Source organism: Bufo gargarizans, chromosome 4 (genome assembly GCF_014858855.1).
Source record: "Bufo gargarizans isolate SCDJY-AF-19 chromosome 4, ASM1485885v1, whole genome shotgun sequence".
NCBI classification, from domain to species: domain Eukaryota; kingdom Metazoa; phylum Chordata; class Amphibia; order Anura; family Bufonidae; genus Bufo; species Bufo gargarizans.
Window position 1 is genome coordinate 226,692,891 of NC_058083.1, and position 23,351 is coordinate 226,716,241.

Consider the following 23,351-nt stretch of genomic DNA (forward strand, 5'->3'; position numbering starts at 1 on the left):
GGGCTTGTTTTTTCTGGGGAGCAATCATTAGGAGAAATTAAATGTCCTGCTTTGCGATTAGGAGAGGTTTTGTGTGAACTATTAGGACGGCGGCCAAGTTACTTCAGAACACTGAGCTAAAGAGCCGTCTCATCCTCCTCTCTGCTCTACTTGTTAGGGATGATTAGCGTTGAGGGAAGTCGCTTCTGTCAAAAACAGTTTGAATGCTGTAAGGAGATCCGTCTCCGTGTAGTATTCAAAAAAGGTATGGGCTCCTCCGAGGTGAAATTCATTATACCCAAAGTAGTGTGCGACTTTGTTGAATAACTTTGGACATTGATTATTCAACTTGAAAATACATTTTAAAGCTGGGATCCGAAGTCGGCTTCAGTACCTAGGTACCGAAGCAGACTTCAAATCCCAGTTTTAAAATTGCAGAGCAGAGGCAGCTTTTTAGCTCAGTGTTAAGTAACTTATCCTCCTGTGTTAGGAGGACAGGTTTTATGTGCACTAATAGGACAGCAGCTATTTTATTTCTCCTAATGATTGCTCCCCAGACAAAACAAGCCCTTATATAACTAAGGGAAGGTATTTTGGAATATATTTATAAGAAAGTAACATTTCAGTATTTTTGTTTTCTTAATTCCTGGAGAACCCCTTTTAAGATTCTGTTAAAACAGTGAAACTGAAACGAGTCATTATAACTAATAAAAAAGGTATTTGGGAATATAGTTATAGTAAAGTAATATTTAAGTATTCTCATTTTCTTTATTACCAGGGAACCCCTTTAAGTGTTCAGCTTTGCTCACACAGTACAGCATGTACCGTATAGAAAATTAGGAGTGCATACCAAGGGGAATAGTATATAGAAAGTCTAGGGCCATGTTCTCATGTGGTAGATTTTCTGCATGAAATCTACAGTTTGTGTGAAAACCATAAAATGTGAATGGAGTTTTACAATCACTGTGCACACGCTATGGATTTAAAGGAAACCTCACAGAGGGCAGCACGAGACCCTCAGGACTTTTATAGCTCGCGCCAGCACTGCAGGAGATTTAACTCCTGTGTGGCATCCTGCCTTCGGACAATGAAGGATAGGAAAGTTACAGCTACCTACAGGAAAGATGCCCATGAACACTGGAAAATCCTTTTAAAGACCAGCAAGTCAAAGTAATAAAAGCTGTAAATTATTACAGTCAAGTCATTTTTGGTTAACTGTACTTTACCTTTGGACACAAGAGACCATCCCCAACATTTAAAGAGAACCAGACACCTAAAGGGACAAGCCTGATTCTCCTTACCTTACCAGCATCTGCCACTAAGGGACAGTCCAGAGGACCTCATTAGGGACATATTAGTTAATGGGGCTGTCTGGTTACAGGAGGAAACATGACATCACAAAGGATCTGCCTGCAATAAAGAGCTGTTAAGTACTCACCTGACAGACCCTGCACCAGTTCTCCCGGCCAGGCTCCATTTATCCGGCTGCAGCAGTAAAGTAACACTCAATAACACGTGACCACTGCAGCCACTGACTGGCCTTGACAGGTGCACCGCTGAGGCGATTGTCGACAGGACATCGCCGCTGCAGACAGGTAAATAGAGCCCGGCTGGTAGAACCTAAGAGGCTGCGGGGAATCTGTCAGGTAAGTCTTGCAGGCTCCAGAATGTGCTCATGTACAGGTTAAAAGGAAATCTGTCACCAGGATAAATTGCTATTGAAGTAAAGCCTTGGCCTAATAGCACTTAGTACCTTATTTCCAGATGTGCCTTTGTTCCAGCAAAGATGTTTTTATCTTCTGAAAATCCAGTTTATTTGGTATGTAAAATGAGCCAGTAAGGTGCCCAGGGGGTGTCATTCTTGCAGGAAGGAGCCCACCCACCCCTCCTACATCACATTTAAGCTATAACTCTGCCCCTTTTTCCCTGCTCCCAGCATGAGGGCAGACTTGGGCTCCTTCCTGTAAGAGTGACACCCCCTGGGCACCTTACTGGCTCATTTGCATACCAAATAAACTGGGTTTTCAGAAGATAGAAAACATCTATTGCTGGAACAAAGGGACATCTGGAAATGAGGTACTAAGTGCCATTAGGCCATGGCTTTACTTCAATAGAGATTATCCTGGTGACATGATGAGCGGGAGAAATGTTGTAGGCCTGCATTCATGCAACGCCGTTCTGGTTTATTTGCTTTCAGGTATGCGCATTATGAAGTAGTGAGAGAAGAGCTTCATTTATTCCTTTTTTCCACTCTTTCAGGACCCACTTAGCCTTTGCTTGAGAATGACGGACAACTCTTCACTGGGAATCCCCTATGACATCCAGATCTCTTGACATTACATTCTCAGAGGTTGTATTGACTGGTTAACCCCTTTAATTTTACGGTAAGTGTGTAGGGCGATATCAAAAATATTCAGACAATGAAGATTACAAGGGAGAGGGAGAGCTCCAAAGACATGAAACCTGTAGTATAAAAAGGCGGAGAGTCCTCTCCCACTTCAGCATGTCTTTTCCGAGGATTTGAGGAACTCCGCCCCATAAGGTTAGCATCATGAAAATATAGGTCTTTTTTTGCTGCAACACTCGTGAATAGTTATCCAATCACCAAGAAAAGGGAGGGAAATATGGGTGCAGTCGTTGGTTCAGGAAAATCCGATTACCGGTAAGAGTAATCTTAAAATTTTTCTTCTCACCTACGACTAAAAGGTGGGATAATAGCTGAAAGCACCTTTGAACCAAAAGATTAAATCAGAAGGAGAATTCAACTGCAGACAATAGCGATTGAAAAGAAGGTAGAGATTGCCCTCGTAGAGTGAGCGTGAAGGCCTTCTGGAGGTTCCCTTCCTGAAGATGAATAGGCCAGGGATATCACAGAAGTGATCCATCTTCTCAAGGTTTTTTGGACGCTTGCTGACCTTTATTCTTTCCCTGAAAAAGAATAAAACATGGAGGACTTCCTCCAATCTTTAGTCCTAGAAAGGTAATGAAGTAAACATCTCCTAACATCTAGACCAGGGGTCAGCAACCTTCGGCACTCCAGCTGTTAAACTACAATTCCCAACATGCTCCATTCATTTCTATTGTGTGCAAGTGTGCATGCTGGGAGTTAGTTTCACAACACCTGGAGTGCCGGAGGTTGCCTACTCCTGATCTAGACAATGAAAAGCCTTTGCCTCAGATTTTGTACTCTAAAAGAAAGATCGAAGGATAATTTCCTGAGACCTATGAAATCTGGATGGTACTTTTGGAATAAATGCAGGGTCAGGTCTGATAACTACCCCATCATCTAGGATGGTAGTATGAGTATTAATAGAGATCGCCTGAAGCTCACCAATTCTACGGGCTAAAGTAAGCACCACCAAGATACATAATTTAAGAGATAGTATCCTAATCAGATTAGGACATTCAGGACAAGATTAAAGTCCCAAGGAGCTACCCTTGGGGACAAGTTCAAAATCAGTTTTAGTGACTGACAAAGAAACGTTTGACCCACGAGCTTGTTGAAATTTGTTCATTAAAGAGAGCCGATAGAGCCAAAGTCTGAACTCTTACGGTGTTGGGGGGACAACCCCCTCTGAAGGAACTCCAAAATTTTAGTAATTGGAGCCCGACATGGAAGGTCTGAAGAGAGAAACCCTGTAAAAAGAAAAATAAAAAAATCATCCAAGACTCTCGTATAGGTAGAAACTAACTCTTTTCCTACTCTTTAAGAGGGTATTTAGTAACTCATCAGAAAAACCCTCTTCTAGCTAGAAGCTGCCTTTCAAGTTCCAGGCCATCAGATGCAGACTGTCTACCTGATTGTGAAACACCAGCTGACTGACTGACTGACTGTCTGTCTCCTTAGCCAAGTGAACCATGGTCTCTTTGGCAAAAATGGAGAGATTAGAATGACCCTCGCTCAGTCCTCCATTATCTTTTTCAAAGCTTGTGGAAATCAAGGGGAAGGCATAAGCTAGAGGAAAAAAGGCATCTTGACCACAGGGGGATCCCTCCAGAGATATGGGGGGGGGGGGGGGGGGGGATTGATTGCAGCAAAAAAGTCTACACATGGAAGACCAAACTACAAACCAGATTCCCAAAAAGTTGGGACACTAAACAAAATTGTGAATAAAAACAATGCAATGATGTGGAGATGGCAAATGTCAATATTTTAATTTGTAATAGAACGTAGATGACAGATCAAACGTTTAATCCGAGTAAATTTATCATTTTAAAGGAAAAATACATTGATTCAAAATTTCACGGTGTCAACAAATCCCAAAAAAGTTGGGACAAGTAGCAAGAAGAGGCTGGAAAAAGTAAACTTTGAGCATAACGAAGAGCTGGAAGACCAATTAACACTAATTAGGTCAATTGGCAACATGATTGGGTATAAAAAGAGCTTCTCAGAGTGGCAGTGTCTCTCAGAAGCCAAGATGGGTAGAGGATCACCAATTCCAACAATGTTGCACAGAAAGATAGTGGAGCAATATAAGAAAGGTGTTACCCAGCGAAAAATTGCAAAGACTTTGCATCTATCATCATCAACTGTGCATAACATCATCCGAAGATTCAGAGAATCTGGAACAATCTCTGTGCGTAAGGGTCAAGGCCGTAAAACCACTGGATGCCCGTGATCTCCGGGCCCTTAAACGACACTGCACCACAAACAGGAATGCTACTGTAAAGGAAATCACAGAATGGGCTCAGGAATACTTCCAGAAACCACTGTCAGTGAACACAATCCACCGTGCCATCCGCTGTTGCCAGCTGAAACGCTACAGTGCAAAGAAGAAGCCATTTCTTTTTTTAAACTCGTTTTATTGAAGTTTAACATTAGGCATGAATCAAGACAGCAGGAAGTAGTGACAGCCCACGCAGGGGAGTCCCAGACTTCACAAGCAAATGATCAGATACATATCATAAGAACATCTAGAGGAACAGTTACATTATGTGCAAGAGCAGTAGGCAAACCAGCACCCTATCACGAACCAAGAAGAAGCCATTTCTAAGCAAGATCCACAAGCTCGGGCGTTTTCACTGGGCCAGAGATCATTTAAAATGGAGTGTGGCAAAATGGAAGACTGTTCTGTGGTCAGACAAGTCACGATTCGAAGTTCTTTTTGGAAATCTGGGACGCCATGTCATCCGGACCAAAGAGGACAAGGACAACCCAAGTTGTTATCAACGCTCAGTTCAGAAGCCTGCATCTCTGATGGTATGGGGTTGCATGAGTGTGTGTGCCATGGGCAGCTTGAATGTCTGGAAAGGCACCATCAATGCAGAAAAATATATTCAGGTTCTAGAACAACATATGCTCCCATCCAGACGTCATCTCTTTCAGGGAAGACCCTGCATTTTTTAACAAGATAATGCCAGTCCACATTCTGCATCAATCACAACATCATGGCTGCGTAGGAGAAGGATCCGGGTACTGAAATGGCCAGTCTGCAGTCCAGATCTTTCACCTATAGAGAACATTTGGCGCATCATAAAGAGGAAGGTGCAACAAAGAAGGCCCAAGACGATTGAACAGTTAGAGGCCTGTATTAGACAAGAATGGGAGAGCATTCCTATTTCTAAACTTGAGAAACTGGTCTCCTCGGTCCCCAGACGCCTGTTGAGTGTTGTAAGAAGAAGGGAAGATGCCACACAGTGGTGAAAATGGCCTTGTCCCAACTTTTTGGGGATTTGTTGACACCATGAAATTCTGATTCAACATATTTTTCCATTAAAATGGTACATTTTCTCAGTTTAAACTTTTGTTCCGTGATTTATGTTCTATTCTGAATAAAATATTAGAAGTTGGCACCTACACATCATTGCATTCAGTTTTTATTCACGATTTGTAGTGTCCCAACTTTTTTGGAATCCGGTTTGTATTATTTTTCCAAATATCCTTGGGTTCAGGCTCCATTCTCCCTGCGAGATTAAGTGGCAGATGAGGAAATCTGCCTCCACATTCTCCACCCCTTTTATGTAGGCTGCCGAGATAGAACAAAACTGCAAGTCTATCTGAAAAATATCGGCCAGCACTGACAAACTTCGGCATTTGGTACCTCGGTTTGTTTACACAAGATACCACTGTACTGTTGTCTCACATTCTCAAGTTCCTGCCTGAAAACAACAGAAGAACCTGCAGAATTGCAAATTTTACCAACATCCACTCCTTCATATTTGAGGGGGACAAATCTCAGATCTTCCTACCATAATCCTTGAAAGGATAGGTTTTGAAAATGGGCGCCCCAGCCCCAAGGACTTGCATCGGTCGTCAAGCATAGCAAGTCGTTCACTATCCATGGTGTTCCCTGACTCAAATTGTCCATATTCAAACCACCATTTCAGGTCGATTATCTTGGCAGAGATCTCCATCTTAAATTCTAAAGGTAGTTTCCCTTTCTGCCACACGGTCAATAGCTCCCATTGAAGGTCCCTTGAATGAAATTGTGCCCACATGACTGCAAGGATACATGAGGTTAGGCTTCCGAGGAGTGACATTACTTTCCTTAACATTTTTTTGGACATCTGATCAAGGTCTGTATCTTTATGTTCAAGATTTTTTTCTTCCGGTAAAAAACACATCTGCCACCTGGAGTCTAGAATTAGACCCAAAAACTGCTGATGCGCAAGAGGATTTAGTTTTGATTTTTTCCTGTTCAAGATCCAACCCAATTTCTCCAGAATTCCGATCACCTCTTGTACTGCCCTGCTGCATGCCTCTTTGGTCTCTGCTACAATTAAGAAATTGTAGTATGGGATAAAGAGTAGGTCTTTTTCTCGAATGTGAGCTGACATTTCTGCCACCACTTTGGTGAATATTCTGGGGGCCATAGATGACCCAAAGGGAAGGGCCTGGAATTGCATGTGGTTGATAAATACTTCTGATGTATAGGTACATGAAAATAAGTCTAACACAGCCATGAAGCACTCTGGAAAAACAGAAGATTTATCACTGACTTTATGGTCTCTATTCAGATTTTTACCAACAAGAACAGATTTGACTTTTTTAAATTTATGATGGTTCTGAACGAACCATCTGGGTTTTTTGTTGTTTTTTTTTTTTTTTTTGTAAAAAACAAAAAAAAAAAAAAAACAAGAAACCCTTCTCCTTCCTGACACTTGGTACTGAAACCAATACATTTTTCTCCTTTAGGGACAATACTTCTGACACTATAGCCTTTCCCTCTAACCCAGTGGATTTTGTCATTACAAATCTTGATGGAGGAACAGAGCAGAATTCCAGTTTTAGACCCTGACTGAAGGTGTCCAAGATCCAAGGGCTTCTGGAAATTAGTTTCCATGCAGGAAGAAAATTCTTTAATCTTCCTCCCACATGATACTTGGTGTCATTGTTGACTTGATTTTTTTTCTAGTCTCTAAAGGATTTGTTAAATAAATGCGCGCCCCCCCCCCCCCCGAATTACATTTAAGATCTTTGTCTTTTCTCTCCTTCTCTATTGGATTGAAAGGGGCGAAAGGATAGACTATACCTTCCTCTTGAGGAAAATAAGTTTAGCACAGGAAATTTCTTCTTCTTCTTGTCCCCTGCTTTCTCTAGCAATTCATCCAATGATTAAACAGAACAAATATACCCCTTCACAGGGCACCGCACAAAGCCTCTTTGACTGAAGATCTCCATTCCACTTTTTTTAACCACAGGGCTCTGCATGAATTGGTCAAAGCATAGGAACGAGCCGATACCATAATTGCATCTGCCCAAAAAAAAAAAACCACGCTGCTTTCTTGATAGTTGGGAGTCCAGCTAAAAGGTCTTCTCTGGGACACTTCTTTTTTTATTTGATCTTCCAGCTCAGAAAACAGGTCGAGGCAATAGAAGGTCTGAAGGAATAGGTAGACCCTTCCCAGGCTCCCTTTAAAAACCCCTCCGCTTTCTTATCTAAGGGATCTTTTAATGATACCATGTCTTCGGAAATGGCGACATCCACCTTGGGCGCCTTATTCCAGGTGGCTGCTACCTCCTCAGAAAGAGGATATTTTCTCTCTATATTTTTTGAGATGCAAACCCTCTTTTAAGGTCTTCTCCATTCTCCCTTAAAGGAACCCGGACATGCCCTTATTTTCACTCAGGCAGCCCCCCTGATGTTGGCATCGGAGCATCTCATGCTCTCCCTTGCCCTGTGCTAGATTGCAAGCTTCCACCTGGCAGTGTGTTCGGTGACCTCATCAGCTCTGATGGGTGTTCTTTATCGCTGCCCTAGCAGTTTTACTGGCATGGGCAGCGCTAAAGCCCACCCATCAGTGCTGGTGACTACACTGGGCTTCCTGGCAGCACCATGGAGAGCCCGGTTCGTCACAAACTCTTGAAAATGCCTTTTTCCTGCGTGATTTGGCGCAGGGCAAAGGAGAGCATCGGAGCATGAACTGCTCCGATGCTCAAGTCAGGGGGCTGTCTGGGTGAAAATGGAGGCATGTCTGGGTTCAGCTCTGAACCCGGACAACCCCTTTAACGCGGACACGTTCTTGTGAACTGGGAAAGATCTTAGATGTCTTGTTTCAAGGCCACCAACGTTATATCCTGCAGTGATCCCAGTTCCTTAGAATGTTCTATTCCCATAATTTAACTGCTTTAAATAAACTATCTACATCTTCAACTGGAAAGAAGGGCTTCCCTATTGCTTTTTCTTCATCAAAAGAGTAAGATGAAAAATCCGAACAAGGATTTTCAAAAGATTGTAAATCTTCCCTCTCCTGAATCTGAGAAAACCACATCACATCTGCATTTTCCTATGCTTGTGCTCCTTAGTAGCATTGATCTTTTTAGATGCCAGGGACAAGTCAATTGCAGACATTTATAAAATGATGGCGACTCCTCCGCCACAGTTTTATCAATGCAGGTCTGGCATAGCTTTTTCTCATAATCAGATGCTAGCGAATATTTGCATATAGCACATTCTCCATTTCGCCTTTTAACCACGGCTTTCCCTGAAAAACCCAAATACAATGACATGAAAAAAATAATAAGTATACATGGCCATAGGCCTCTCACCCCCTCCAATAGGTACAAAGGCCGGAGTGGACACTGGATCTTCCGCTGTGTCCTTTCTTCCTCCATAGTGGCTGCCAGACAATTATTGCGCTCCTAATCCAAACTGATGTCGCTCTGCCAGGAATTCTGCTGTAACACTGAATTAGGTGTCTAACCGCCAGCAACACTTCCAGGATCTGTGCATTATCTGCACCTCCCCTGACCTCACGTGATGGGTCATGATGCCATGTGCACTCCAGGTCTCCTTCTGGAATCTTCCCATAGAGTGGAGCATGTTGTGCTTTTTCATAAGTTTAAACAGTTATATCTACTTATTTTAGTTATAAATGGGTATTCATTGCCTTTAAGAGCAATGTTGATGTATAGTCACTTTTGTATGGATTTTCATGTAGGCCGAAGTCCATGAGAAGATTACTGTGCTGTTCAAAAGCTAGTGTTATTGTAACAATATAGTATACATTTAGAAAGTTAGATACACCGCACCTGCAGATTCTGAGGCTTCATTGTTTTTCCTATCTGAACATAAATTCCACAGTGTGAGAATTGTCTAGATGTTCCTCAAAAGTATATATTCATGTATCAAAGTTTGTCCCTCAGCCCTGAGACAAGGCCTCCAGATGTCAGAGGTGTGAAGTATTGAAAATATCAGGCATGTATGAGTTAACCCTTAATGGTATGATGCTTATACAACAGTGCCACCTACATATGAGCAGTTAATACTACATCAGTAGCAAAATTGCATTCTGGGTAGTATTATGACGTCATGCTCCTCATCAATGCAGCCATCCAACAATGATTGGAAAGTTCCAAATTCGGAGGGCGTGTTCATCTGATCGTTTTGGGTTAAGAAACCAGATACAAGAAAAAAAAAAAATAAATAAATAAATAAATAAAACACACACACCAAACACACTCTTGAGAGCTGGCTGCCCCAAGACTCTTCACGTCACTTGACCCTTGGCTAATGTATATTTTGTTTTTATGTAGTATTGATCTAAATTAATTGGCTTGATACTTAGCCAGATACCCGCTCATTTGCAGACGTGTAATGTTAGTTGCTACATCAGTATTTTCTCTGATTTCAGTTATGATGCATATAACTGAATAAAGGGGACAATATTGGAGAAACTCTTTGTTGGGAATCTTTGTATTCCCTAGTTTGATATCAAGCCAATTTATAAGTTTTGTTGCAATACTACCATTATCTGAAAGATTGGTTATTTTTGGGCTGAGCAAGGGCTCGTATCTGTCATCTTCTTGATTGAGTTTTCCGCATAATCCATTGATTGTATATCTCTCACAAATTTAATGCTGTATTGCATAATATTCTTGTGTTGGTTGAGTAGTTTTTTGTTGGTATATAGTGGTGAATTCTGGGTACTGCATATCATTGTATGTTATTGAAATTTATGTTGATTAATTTTTTGTTGTATTTTAAACTATTGTATAATAAACCATTTATATTTTTGCAGACGCTTGCACCCTGTTTTACTGATCTCACAAAATAATCAGGTTCTCGATTGAACTCTTTTTGAGATGTTTATGTCCATCTCACGGGTCAATATAGTTTACAAAATTTTTCTTTTACACAATATTTTTTTTTATATATTTATATAAAGCATTTGCCTTATATACCCGACAAGCAGAAAGTGGCCTTAGGTGGACACCGATGGGTCCCCTTTAACTATAAGGAATTTGACAGCTTTCAGCCAAAAGGAGGCTGCTGTATTTGTGTGGCCGAAAGCAGCCAGGTCCCATTATAGTCATTGGGGATGCGGAGCTATCCACCTGGATACGGTAACTTTGGCAGTCTTTTCCCCTGCCGGAACAGAATACCAGATTATTTTTACCGCAGATCTTTCCTCTGAAATGTCAAATTCCTTTTGAATCCACAGCTGGCTTCAGCTGAAAAAACCTGCTCCAAATAAGGCTACTTTCACACTGGCGTTTTGGCTTTCCGTTTGTGAGATCCATTCAGGGCTTTCACAATCTCACAAGCGATCCAAAACGGATCAGTTTAGCCCTAATGCTCAGAATGTATCAGTTTGCCTCCGTTCCGTCTCCATTCCGCTTTGGAGGCAGACACCAAAACTCTGCTTGCAGCGTTTGTGTCCATCTGATGAAACTGAGCCAAACGGATCCATTCTGACACACAATGCAAGTCAATAGGGAACTGATCCGTCCTCCATTGTCTTTCAATGGTGTTCAAGACAGATCCGTCTTGGCTATGTTAAAGATAATACAAATGGATCTGTTCTGAGCGGATGCAGACGGTTTTATTATCTGAACGGATCCGTCTGTGCAGATGCATGATGGATCTGCACCAAACACGAGTGTGAAAGTGGCCCAAGTCAGAACCTACTGCTCAGTGAACCTGTCACCTCTCCAGACATATCCCTTTGAACAACTACTAGCGTTCCCTATGTAATAATTCTGGGGAATCTATTCTTATGACGCTGATGTGCCAATCCTTTGTTACTCCTGCTAGAAGCTTTGAATACATTAATAACTGTTAATAATGAAGGTCCATCTGAGGTGTTAACAGTTGGGAGTGTGACCCTGCACAGCCTAAACTATGCAATCAGCACTATGCAGGAACACCCCCTCAACTGGACCTTTATTGCAAATTGCTAGTAACTCATTCATAACTTTTAGCAGGAACAATAAAGGAACAGAACAGAGTCATAAGAACAGATGCTTTAGAGTTATTACATGGGGAATGCAATGTGTTACTAAAAGGGACATGTCCTTAACCCCTATTTCACCTTAGGACCAGGCCATTTTTTGCAAATCTGACCAGTGTCACGTTATGTGGTGATAATTTTAAAACGCTTTTACTTATCCAGGCCATTCCGAGATTGTAAATTTCCAAGTTTCAATTTCTCTACTTCTATAATACATAGTAATACCTCTAAAAATAGTTATTAGTTTACATTCCCCATATGTCTACTTTATGTTTGGATCATTTTGGGAATGCCATTTTATTTTTTGGGGACGTTACAAGGCTTAGAAGTTCAGATGCAAATCTTGACAATTTTCAAAAACCCACTTTTAAAGGGACCAGTTCAGGTCTGAAGTCACTTTGTGAGGCTTACATAATAGAAACCACCCAAAAGTGACCTCATTCTAGAAACTACACCCCTCAAGATATTCAAAACTGATTTTACAAACATTAAACCTTTAGGTGTTCCCCAAGAGTTGATGGCAAATGGAGATGAAATTTCAGAATTTAAATTTTTTGCCAAATTTTCCATTTTAATCCATTTTTCCCCACTAACAAAGCAAGGGTTAACAGCCAAACAAAACTCAATATTTATTGCCCTGACTCTGCGGTTTACAGAAACACACGACATGTGGTCGTATACCACGTCAGGGCGTAGAGGGAAAGGAATGCCGTGTGCTTTATTTACACCATGTCCCATTTGAAGCCCCCTAAGGCATCCCTAGAGTAGAAACTCCAAAAACATGACCCATTTTGGAAACTACGGGATAAGGTGGCAGTTTTTTTGGTACTATTTTAGGGTACATAAGATTTTTGATTGCTCTATATTACACTTTTTGTGAAGCAAAGTAACAAAAAATAGAAATTCTGAAATTTCATCTCCATTTGCCATTGTCTCTTGTGGAACACTTAAAGGGTTAACAAAGTTTGTAAAAATCAGTTTTGAATACCTTGAGGGGGTGTAGCTTCTTAAATGGGGTAACTTTTTGGAGTTTCTACTCTGGGATGCATCAGTGGGGCTTCAAATGGGACATGGTGTCAAAAAACAAGTCCAGCAAAAACTGCCTTCCAAAATCCATATGGCATTCCTTTCCTTCTGCGCCCTGCTGTGTGCCTGTACAGGAGGTTTACGACCACATATGGGGTGTTTCTGTAAACTACAGAAACAGGGCAATAAATATTGAGTTTTGTTTGGCTGTTAACCCTTGCTTTGTTACGGGAAAAAAATGGAAAATTTGCCAAACAATACCTGTTTTGGCACCGTTTTTTTTTTATTATTTACAACGTTCATCTGACAGATTACCGTATTTTTCGCCGTATAAGACGCACCGGCGTATAAGACGCACCTAGGTTTTTGGGGAGGAAAATAAGAAAAAAAATATTTTGAACTAATTGTGGTCTGTGGGTGATGCACTGTTATGGGGATCTGTGGATGACGCACTGTTATGGGGGATCTGTGGGTGACACTTATAGGGGATCCTCTCTGGATGGCACTGTTATGAGGATCTGTGTATGACAGTTATGGGGGGGGATCTGTGGATGACACATATATAGCATCTTATGCTATGTGTCATCCACAGATCCCCTCCATAAGTGTGGGGGTCGCATTTGCTTTTATAATGGGGGTGGGGGTCGCATCTGCATTTATAATGACAGCGGGGCCCGTGCAGTGACTGTATTCTACTACACGGGCCCCGCTCACTGTATAATCATATCCCTAATACCGTAGTTAATTGTTGTGTGCACTGCATGTAAAAGCATAATGTGCGATGATGAGCGCTATTACTTACAATTAGAAGCGCTCGCCGTTCGGAGCAGAGAGGAGGCAGGAGGCAGGCCGGGACTCGGGAGGACGGGCGCTGGCAGTGTGAGTCATACGTCACGCGCCTGCGCCGCCTGCTTCATTCATGAAGCAGGCGGCGTGGGCGCATGACGGATGACTCACACTGCCAGCGCCCGTCCTCCCGAGTCCCGGCCTGCCTCCTGCCTCCTCTCTGCTCCGAACGGCGAGCGCTTCTAATTGTAAGTAATAGCGCTCATCATCGCACATTATGCTTTTACATGCAGTGCACATAACAATTAACTACGGTATTAGGGATATGATTATACAGTGAGCGGGGCCCGTGTAGTAGAATACAGTCACTGCACGGGCCCCGCTGTCATTATAAATGCAGATGCCGCCCCCAGCCCCTCCTCCCTCACAGCTGATACACCCGCCGCACGGCATTGCGGCGGGTGTATCATTGAAAACTAAGCAAAATCGGCTACATTCGCCGTATAAGACGCACTGCTATTTCCCCCCCACTTTTGGGGGGGAAAAAGTGCGTCTTATACGGCGAAAAATACGGTAGATCATGTACTATTTTTATAGAGCAGGTTTTACCCAATATGTTTACTTTTTTAAATTTATTTAAGTTTTACACAATATCATTTCTGGGGGAAAAAAAAAAAAAAAAAAAAGTCATTTTAGTGTCTCTATAGTCTGAGAGCCATAGTTTATTTTTATTTTTTGGGCCATTGTCTTATGTAGGGGCTCATTTTTTTGTGGGATGAGACGACTGTTTGAATGGTACTATTTTGGCGTACATACGACTTTGATCACTTTTATTACTTTTTTTGGAAGGTGAGCAAAATTTAAATTTCATCATAGTTCTTATTTATTATGGCGTTCACCGTGCGAGAAATGTAACATGACCGTTTTATAGATCGGGTCGTTAAGGACGTGGTAATATATAACATGTGTAGGGAATTTTATTTTTTTTAATTTTTAAATCAGGGATAAGTGTTTTTTTTATTTTAACTTTTTTCACTTTAACATTTTTTTTTACCCAGACCCACTTGGTTCTTGAAGATCCAGTGGGTCTAATGTCTGTATAATACAGTACACTATATATAGTGTACTGCACTGCATTTCATTCACACCTTGTCTGAACAGATCTATGCCTTTAGCACAGATCTGTTCAGCACCATGGACAGCAGGATGCCTGAGAAGGCGTCCTGCCGCCATGGGAACCTTCCCCGTCTGCCACAACTGCGCACCCGCCCCCCACACTGCAGCACGCCTCGAAATATAGGCACTTTGGGGTTTCTGATCCACCGCAGGGATCGGCAAAGCTGAGGGGGGGGGGGGGGGTCACAGGATCCCCCTAGGCATTGTCACAGGGTGCCTGCTGAATGATTTCAACAGGCACCCTGTTCCGATCACTGCCAGCCGTGATCAAAACTAAACAGGACATACTGGTACGCCCTGGGTCCTTAAGGACGCGGGAAACAGTTAAACTAGTTCCTAATGTAAAAATTATAAGCCTTTGCAATTGCTAGCTAGGTTTTCCTCCTCCTTCCCCTTCCATGTTCATCTTCTGTCTTATGAGTTACGGCTACCACTGCTAGAGTGGCGGCCGCGCTTGCGCAAATACCTCCGTTTGTCTCTATGTGGCTGGCTAGGCCGACAGGACCGTGCATGGCTTTCATGCGCACTAGCTCCCAGGCCGGCCACTTTGTGCCTAAAATGCGAAGTCACTATGTATCAACCATCTGCTGCCTCCAGCATCGTGCACGGAGCAGGGACCCGCTGTCGCAGCCTTATTGAGGTGAGCAGCAGAGGAGACACAGCAATGCTGTAATCCACAATCATGGTCTGTAGGACGGGAGAGAACAAACTGCAGGATCCTCCCTTGTTTCTGGTGTGAACAGGGTTAGCTCGGCACACAGTAGTGGAAACCTGAGAGCAGCTCCGAGATAACCATCTGAAGCATTCCTTCTGCTCAGTCTCCTGAAAAGGTCACACCCATAAGCACTGAAACGGACGCTGCCTGGCAGTGCCACTTCTCCAACCTCCTCAGAGCTGGGGAACAAGGATGAGCAAAGTGGTGAGATGGGAATACCCCTTTAATGAAGACCCTGATCACATTGATCTGGCACCTTAAATACTCTATACTCACATGAGCAGACCGCAATGGACAGAAATCCTGGGCTGGTATACGGCAGATTAGTCACCCGTCAGATAGTTTCGGCAAACAATACAACCATCAACACCGCACACTAGAGGCGGGTTTACACCACACAATGTAGCCGCTGATTGTTGGGAAGGAAGCAATCCAGCGATCACCCCCACAGTATGAGAGATCACCACTAGGATCGCTTGTCTTTATACAGCTGTTCAGAGCCCAATCCCCCCGCCCCCAGGAAAGATCATTTCAGTGTCTGCACAAACAGGCTCACCCGATAAATTAGTGTTTTGCTTGATCGTCAGGTGATGTGCGGCGCACTTACACGGACGGGTTGTCGGGAACGGGCATTCACAGGAACTCTCGCTCCCGATAATCTGCTCGCTAACTGGCTTGTGTAAATCCACCTTAACCCCCTTAAGGACCGGGCCATTTTTCACCTTAAGGACCAGACTGATTTTTGCAAATCCAACATCTGTTATTTTATGTGGTAATAACTTTGGAACACTTACTTATCCAAGCCATTCTGAGACAGTTTTCTTGTGGCACATTTATAACTGTCATGAAGTACAATTTGAGTCAATATATTTCACCTTTGAAAAAAAAATACAAAAATGTACCAAAAATTTAGAAAAATTAGCAATTTTCTAAATTTCGATTTCTCTACTTTTAAAATGGAAAGTGATACCTCAAAATATTTATTACTTAACATTCCCCATATGTCTACTTTATGTTGGCATCATTTTGGAAATGTTATATTTTTTTAAGACGTTAGAAGGCTTAGAAATTCAGAAGCAATTCTTAATTTTTTAATTTTCCAAAAACCACTTTTACCCCCTTAGGGACACAGCCTTATTTCACCTTAGGACCAGGGCATTTTTTGCAAATCTGACCACTGTCCCTTTATGTGGTGATAACTTTAAAACGCTTTTACTTATCCAGGCCATTCCAAGATTGTTTTTTCAGTCACATATTGTACTTCATGACACTGGTAAAATGAAGTCCCAAAAATTATTTTTTGCATAAAAAAAATACCTAATTTATCAAAAATTGGGAAAAATTTGCAAATTTCAAAGTTTGTTTCTCTACTTCTGTAATACCCCTAAAAATTGTGATGACTTCACATTCCCCATATGTCTACTTCATGTCTGAATTATTTTGGGAATTCCATTTTATTTTTGGGGGATGTTACAAGGCTTAGACGTTTAGAAGCAAATCTTAATTTTTCAGAGATTTACAAAAACCCAACTTTTAGGGACCACTACAGCTCTGCAGTCACTTTGCGAGGCTTACATAATAGAAACCGCCCCAAAATGACCCCATTCTATAAACTACACCCTTCAAGGTATTCAAAACTGATTTTACAAACTTCGTTAACCCTTTAGGTGTTGCACAAGAGTTATTGGCAAATGGGGATGGAATTTTAGAATTTCATTTTTTTTGCCTAATTTTCCATTTTAACCCATTTTTTCCACTAACAAAGCAAGGGTTAACAGCCAAACAAAACTGTATCTTTATTGCCCTGACTGCCGTTTACAGAAACACCCCATATGTGGCCGTAAACTACTGTACGGCCACACAGAGGGGCGTAGAGTGAAAGGTGCACCGTTTGGTTTTTGGAAGGCAGGTTTTGCTGGACTGGTTTTTTGACACCATGTCCCATTTGAAGCCCCCTGATGCACCCCTAGAGTAGAAACTCCATAAAAGTGACCCCATCTAAGAAACTACACCCCTCAAGGTATTCCCATTTTAGAAACTACGGGATAGGGTGGCAGTTTTGTTGGTACTAGTTTAGGTTACATATGATTTTTGGTTGCTCTATATTACACTGTGTGGCCAGGTAACAGGAAATAGCTTTTTTGGCACAGTTTTTTTTTTGTTATTTACAACGTTCATCTGACAGGTTAGAGCATGTGGAAATTTTATAGAGCAGGTTGTCACGGACACGGCGATACCTAATATGTATACAATTTTTTTTTTTTATTTATGTAAGTTTTACACAATGAATCAATTTTTAAAACAAAAGTTTTAGTGTCTCCATAGTCTAAGAGCCATAGTTTTTTCAGTTTTTGGGCGATTATCTTAATTAGGGTCTCATTTTTTGCAGGATGGCATGACTGTTTTATTGGCATTATTTTGGGGTGCATATGACTTTTTGATTGCTTGCCATTACACTTTTTGTGACGCAAGATAACAAAATAGCTTTTTTTTTTTTTACACAGTTTTTTTTTTTTTTTACGGTGGTCACCTGAGGGGTTACGTCATGTGATATTTTTATAGAGCCGGTCGATACGAACGCTGCGATGCCCAATATGTATACTTTTTTTTATTTATGTAAGTTTTACACAATGATTTATTTTTTGTTTCAAAAATGAAATCATGTTTTAGTGTTTCCATAGTCTAAGAGCCATAGTTTTTTTAGTTTTTGGGCGATCATCTTGGGTAGGGTATGATTTTTGCGGGATGAGATGACGATTTGATTGTTACAATTTTGGCGTACATGCGACTTTTTTTGATCACTTTTATTACCTTAGTGGGAAGTAAGGTGGGCAAAATTTCAATTTCATCATAGTTTTTTATTTTTTATTTTTATGGCATTCACCATTCGGGTAAAGTAACATGACCGTTTTATAGATCAGGTTGTTACAGACGTGGCGATACCAAACGTGTAGGGAATTTTATTTTTTTCATTTTTAAATCAGTGATAAATGTGTTTTTTGATTTTTACTTTATTTTTACCCAGACCCACTTGGTTCTTGAAGATCCAGTGGGTCTGATGTCTGTATAATACAGTACACTATATAGGGTACTGTATTTAACTTACACTTTGTCTGAACAGATCTATGCCTTTAGCACAGATCTGTTCTGAACCATGGACAGCAGGACGCCTGAGAAGCCATGGGAACCTTCCCCGTCTGCTCAGTAGTGGCCAGAATTGCGCAGACGGGGAAGGGTAAGGACGGGGCTGTCGGGGGGCTCTCTCCCTCTCAATCTGGGGCTGCAAAGGCACAGTAGCCCCCCCGATGGGAGAGGGAGGGAGCTCCCTGAGCCGTTAACCTTTTCCATACAGCGTACCGACCGCTGTATGGAAAGGGTTAAATGGCTGACATCGCAGCACAGATGTCAGCCGTTTATACCACTAGACGCCAACGATTATTCAAGGGGAGGCGGGCGGAGGATAGCGATCCCGTCTGCCGCACCGCCCGCAAACCCCCCCCCCCGCTGGGCTCAAATCACTCCTCCTGCAAGATCGCTGTGACGCCTCCCCCCTCCTCCTGCTGTACGATCGCTGTGACGCCTCCCGCTCTCCCTCCCTCCTCCTGTTGTAACATCCTGTTGTATTGGTACTAGTTACATGTTTTTTTGTGAGGCAAGGTAACCAGAAAATGGCTGTTTTGGGTCAGTTTTTTTTTATAACATTCATTTGACAGGGTAGATCATGTGCCATTTTTAGAGCAGGTTGTTACAGACGGAATGATATTAGAAATGTCTACTTTGTTCCAGTTTTACATAAATCATTTTTGAAAAATAAAATTGTTTGTGTCTCCATTATCTGAACGCCAATTTTTTTTCTGCCGATCGTCTTGTGCAGGGGCAGTTGATGTTTTTATTGGCATCATTTTTGGGTACATATGATTATTCATTATTACACTTTATGGGGCAAGGTGACGAAAAAAATTGGTTGTTTTAGCACAGTTTTTATAGCATTCACCTGAGGTCATTGACATTTTTATGGTTCAATCAATTTTTATTGATAAAGGTATATAATGACAAGCAGGTCAATTGCAGATACAGTAAAACAAGCAAAATGCTGAGTACATTAGGGTATATCATAGCTTTATGTGAATAAGAATCTGGAACGACAGACACACAAAGACTAGGGACAGGAGGGGGGGGGGTGAGAGGAAGGGTGTAGGTTAGGGGTCAGGGAAAGGGACAGGAGGCAATCCTTTATTCCTCAGCTTAGGTGCCAGAGGAGCTAAGGACCTCAATCCTGCCGGTGTCCAACCAGCTAGTAAAAAACGGGCCGAGTTTCTAAATTGGAACCAAGGTTCCCAAGAGCGTAAGAAAACCTGGACCCGATTATAGGATTCTGATCAGAGTTCCTCCATACGAATTAGGGTGTCCATGGCCAATATCCAGTGTATCCTCTGCAAGCTGTCTGTGGACCTCCATCTGCGTGGAATAATTTGTCACATGGCTTCTACAAAAATTCTAAGGGCACCCCTCTTTACCATCCGGGGGCATCCTGGATAGACAGATAGCAGAGCAATCAATGGCGAGGGCGACACATTAGAGTAGTATAGAGAATTGTGTAGGGCGAATACATCTGCCCACAAAGACACCCCCACCATATGTGAAGCATATCATTGACATTTTTAAAGAGCAGATTGTGAAAGACATGGCAATACCTGATATGTATACTTTCTTGTTTAAGTTTTACATAACAGAATTCTTTTAAACAAAAAAAATATATTTTAGTGTCTCCATAGTCTGAGAGCCATAGCTTTTTAATTTTTTTACCGATTGTCTTAGGTAGATGAGGCGACGGTTAGATTGGTACTATTTTGGGGGCATACGCCTTTTTGATAGCTTGGCGTTTCAATTTTTGTGATGCAAGGTGACCAAAAAAAAAAAAATAATGTCTCCATGTTCTGAGAGCTATAGTTTTATTTATTTCTCGAGCGATTTTCTTATGTAGGGGCTCATTTTCGCAGGATGAGGTGACTGCTTTATTGGTACCATTTTTATCACTTAATATTGCACTTTGTGATGTAAGGTGACAAAAATGGCTTTTTTGACAGACCAAAAAAAAAAAAAAAAAAAAAAAAAAAAAAAAAGGAAAGAAAAACGGACGGGGAGGATCATGTGATACATTTATACAGCCGGTCATTACGGATGTGGCGATACCAAACATGTGGTTTTTCTCCTTTTAGTATAATATCTGGGGAAAAAAAATTTTTTCTCTCTTTTTATTTATTAAAAACACTTTTTTTTTTTACACTTTATTTCTGTCCCACTTTAGGACTTCAACTTTTGGGGGTCTGATCCCCTCTGCCATGCATTACAATACATCTGTATTGTAATGCATTGCCTGTTAGAGATTGTGACTCAGTGTCATACACTAACAGGTTGCTTAGGAGACGGGCCTGGGGCTGGATCTCCTGGGCACCTGTAGAAGGCAGGTCCCCATGCCGTGCAAGGCATTGGGTGGCCTCTGCACGGCATCAGGCTGCCTTGTCACGCATCGGATCCCAGCCACACCAGCACAAGGACCCGATGGGCTCCCTCACCCACAGCAGACCCCTTCTATGTTGCGGTCAGCGCAGACCGCAGCATAGAAGGGGTGAATCCACCGGCATCTCTGTAAACCGTGATGTCGGCGGATGCAGCAGGGGCCGCCGTTCCCCTGCAGTGATTGGGCAGGCGCAGCTCCTGCACCCACCCAATCAGTCCACCGTGCATGTACGGCAGAATGAGTTCTGGGACAGCTTCCCCTGCCGTACATGTACTGCATTTTGCATTAAGGGGTTAAACTTAGAGGAGGGAAGTAGAAAAATAAATGGAGCCAGCAGACTTGTAAAGTGGCAAATGATCAGCCTCATTCAGACAACAATGTGCCATCTAATGCGATACCAGAGTATGCTTGCAGCGTTTTGGTGACCGCCTGGCGATGTGGAGCCAAACTGATCCGTCCTGACTTACAATGTAAGTCAATGGGGATGGATCCGTTTACATTGATACAATATGGTGCAATTGTAAACGGATCCGTCCCCCATTGACTTTGAATGTAAGAAAGGACGGATCCGTTTGACTTACACTTACACTTATACTTTTTTTTGACAGAGTAATGCAGACGGATCCGTTCTGAACGGATACCAGCGTTTGCATTATCGGTGCGGATCCGTCTGTGCAGATACCAGACGGATCTGCACCTAAACGCAGGTGTAAATGTAGCCCAAGATAACATTTAATAGTTTTTGTTGATATTCTGTGCCACTTGGTACATTTCATAAGTCATGCCCCTTTGTTGGACAAATCCCCTGTGCTGTCCTCATAGAGGTCCTGTCCACGAGATGGCCGCTGATGGAGGGTCATGTGACCAGGCACATCACTCAGCCTCCTCCATTCAAACATACAGCACCCGCACTACACTCCCAGCAGTGCAAGTACAGATGACAGGTGTAATGGACAGAGGAGACATCACATGGAGGTGATTTGCCTGGTCACATGACCCTCCATGAGAAGCCATCTTATGGACAGGACCTCTGTGTGGACTTTATAAAACAAGGGGACATACCTCCTGAAATATAGACAATGGTGCAGAAGGTCAACAAAGGCTCTATTAGGAAGTGGCATATAGTCATCAGTATATATATATATATATATATGTGTGTAAGTGGCATATAGTCATCAGTATATATATTAGTAAGTGGCATATAGTCATCAGTATATATATTAGTAAGTGGCATACAGTCATCAGTTGCTAGAAAGCAGCCAGCCCTTTAAAGGGCAGAATTATAAACAGCAGCATGCCTCCAGAGCAGCACACATGTTCATCAGGACATGTACCTGTCAGTTTTACACTTCTACTCCATATCCTGACATTGCACATACCTGTATCCATATGGCACACAGGGTCTTCACAGGCAGAAAGTCTGCACTACTGCAGCAAGAAGCCAAACAGCTGGAGGTACTTACCTACAAGGTCTTCCATGGGTGTGACACGGGGCCCACCTGTCACCCCAGGAGCCCCGCTCAGGCCTAGATGAGTAAGTGACAGGTCAGGAGATAAGCGCCAGGGCTACCAATGGGCTGAGCTCACACAGAGAGCACGCCGCAGCCATGGCTACCATACTGAGGAGAAGCCCTTCCGGGAGCCACCTGACCACCCGTGCCCCAATCAGCAGCCACCGGAGGGGGCGCACTGTTACCCAAGTCCCGGGGTCCTCACCTCATCGCCCCACTTCAGCACGTCCTTCTGGCGCTCCTTCAGTTTGTGGTAAATGTTTAAGAACTGGATGATGCCGTGCTGCCGCACATGGTCCGCGTGCTTCTTGGTTTCCTCCCAGCTGAGCGGGGAGCCCTGAGACAGGAGACCCATAACTGCAGTGTGCGTGACTGAGCCCCCGGTGCTGAGCGGACGGACTGTGAGAAAGTCTGCCCCGCGCGCTCTCACGCCGCTCTGTCACACAGCTCCGCCCACCGCAGTCTTGTTATGAGGAGGCGGCCGACAGACCACGTGACCCGTGCAGCGCTCTGCTAGCTGCGGAGTCGCGGTCTCCGCCGGCTCCTCGTCATGTGGGCGGGGGCTCGGGGCCACGCCCCTCCGTGACTTAGCAGTTTTATTCAGGTCGCTGCCTGGAAGGTTAACTCCTCCGCTGCCGACCTTATGTCAAAGAGATTTTCTGGGCACAGTTGACAATGTTATCTGATACTGTATGACTGTGCAGTGTTCTCTATAGTCTCCGGCTTGTCACAGTGACATGGTCACATTCCAGCCATGAAGAATACTGACTCTTTTCACAGTGTTCTTGGCAGGGCCGGTTTTAGACAAAGTGTGACCCTGGGCAAAATTTTAGGTGGGGTCCCAAAAGAAATATTGCGCAGACAACCCATTCAACACAGCCTGCCTTCGCTGATTGCGGATTACACATGGTCTTTCCACGCAGATTCTGGTGCAGAGAAACTGCAGTGTAATACAGTACCAGCA

General features: G+C 42.8%; 1 protein-coding gene across 2 annotated transcripts in view; it reads right to left on the minus strand.

The window, feature by feature from the left end:
* GCLC (glutamate-cysteine ligase catalytic subunit) overlaps positions 1-22,851 on the minus strand; it is a 50,997-nt gene extending 28,146 nt beyond the window's left edge. Inside the window, exons 1-2 of one of the 2 annotated variants that reach the window (XM_044289758.1) lie at positions 22,593-22,703; positions 22,340-22,402 (exon numbers count right to left, since the gene is read on the minus strand). Coding sequence is in view for 1 of the 2 variants with exons in the window: in XM_044289757.1 (XP_044145692.1) it covers positions 22,593-22,742 (150 nt within the window). In the remaining variant the exon portion in view is untranslated. Of the gene's footprint in view, positions 1-22,339; positions 22,403-22,592 lie in introns of both variants that reach the window. The other variant, XM_044289757.1, reaches the window with a different exon arrangement.
* Between the last annotated feature and the right edge of the window lie 500 nt (positions 22,852-23,351).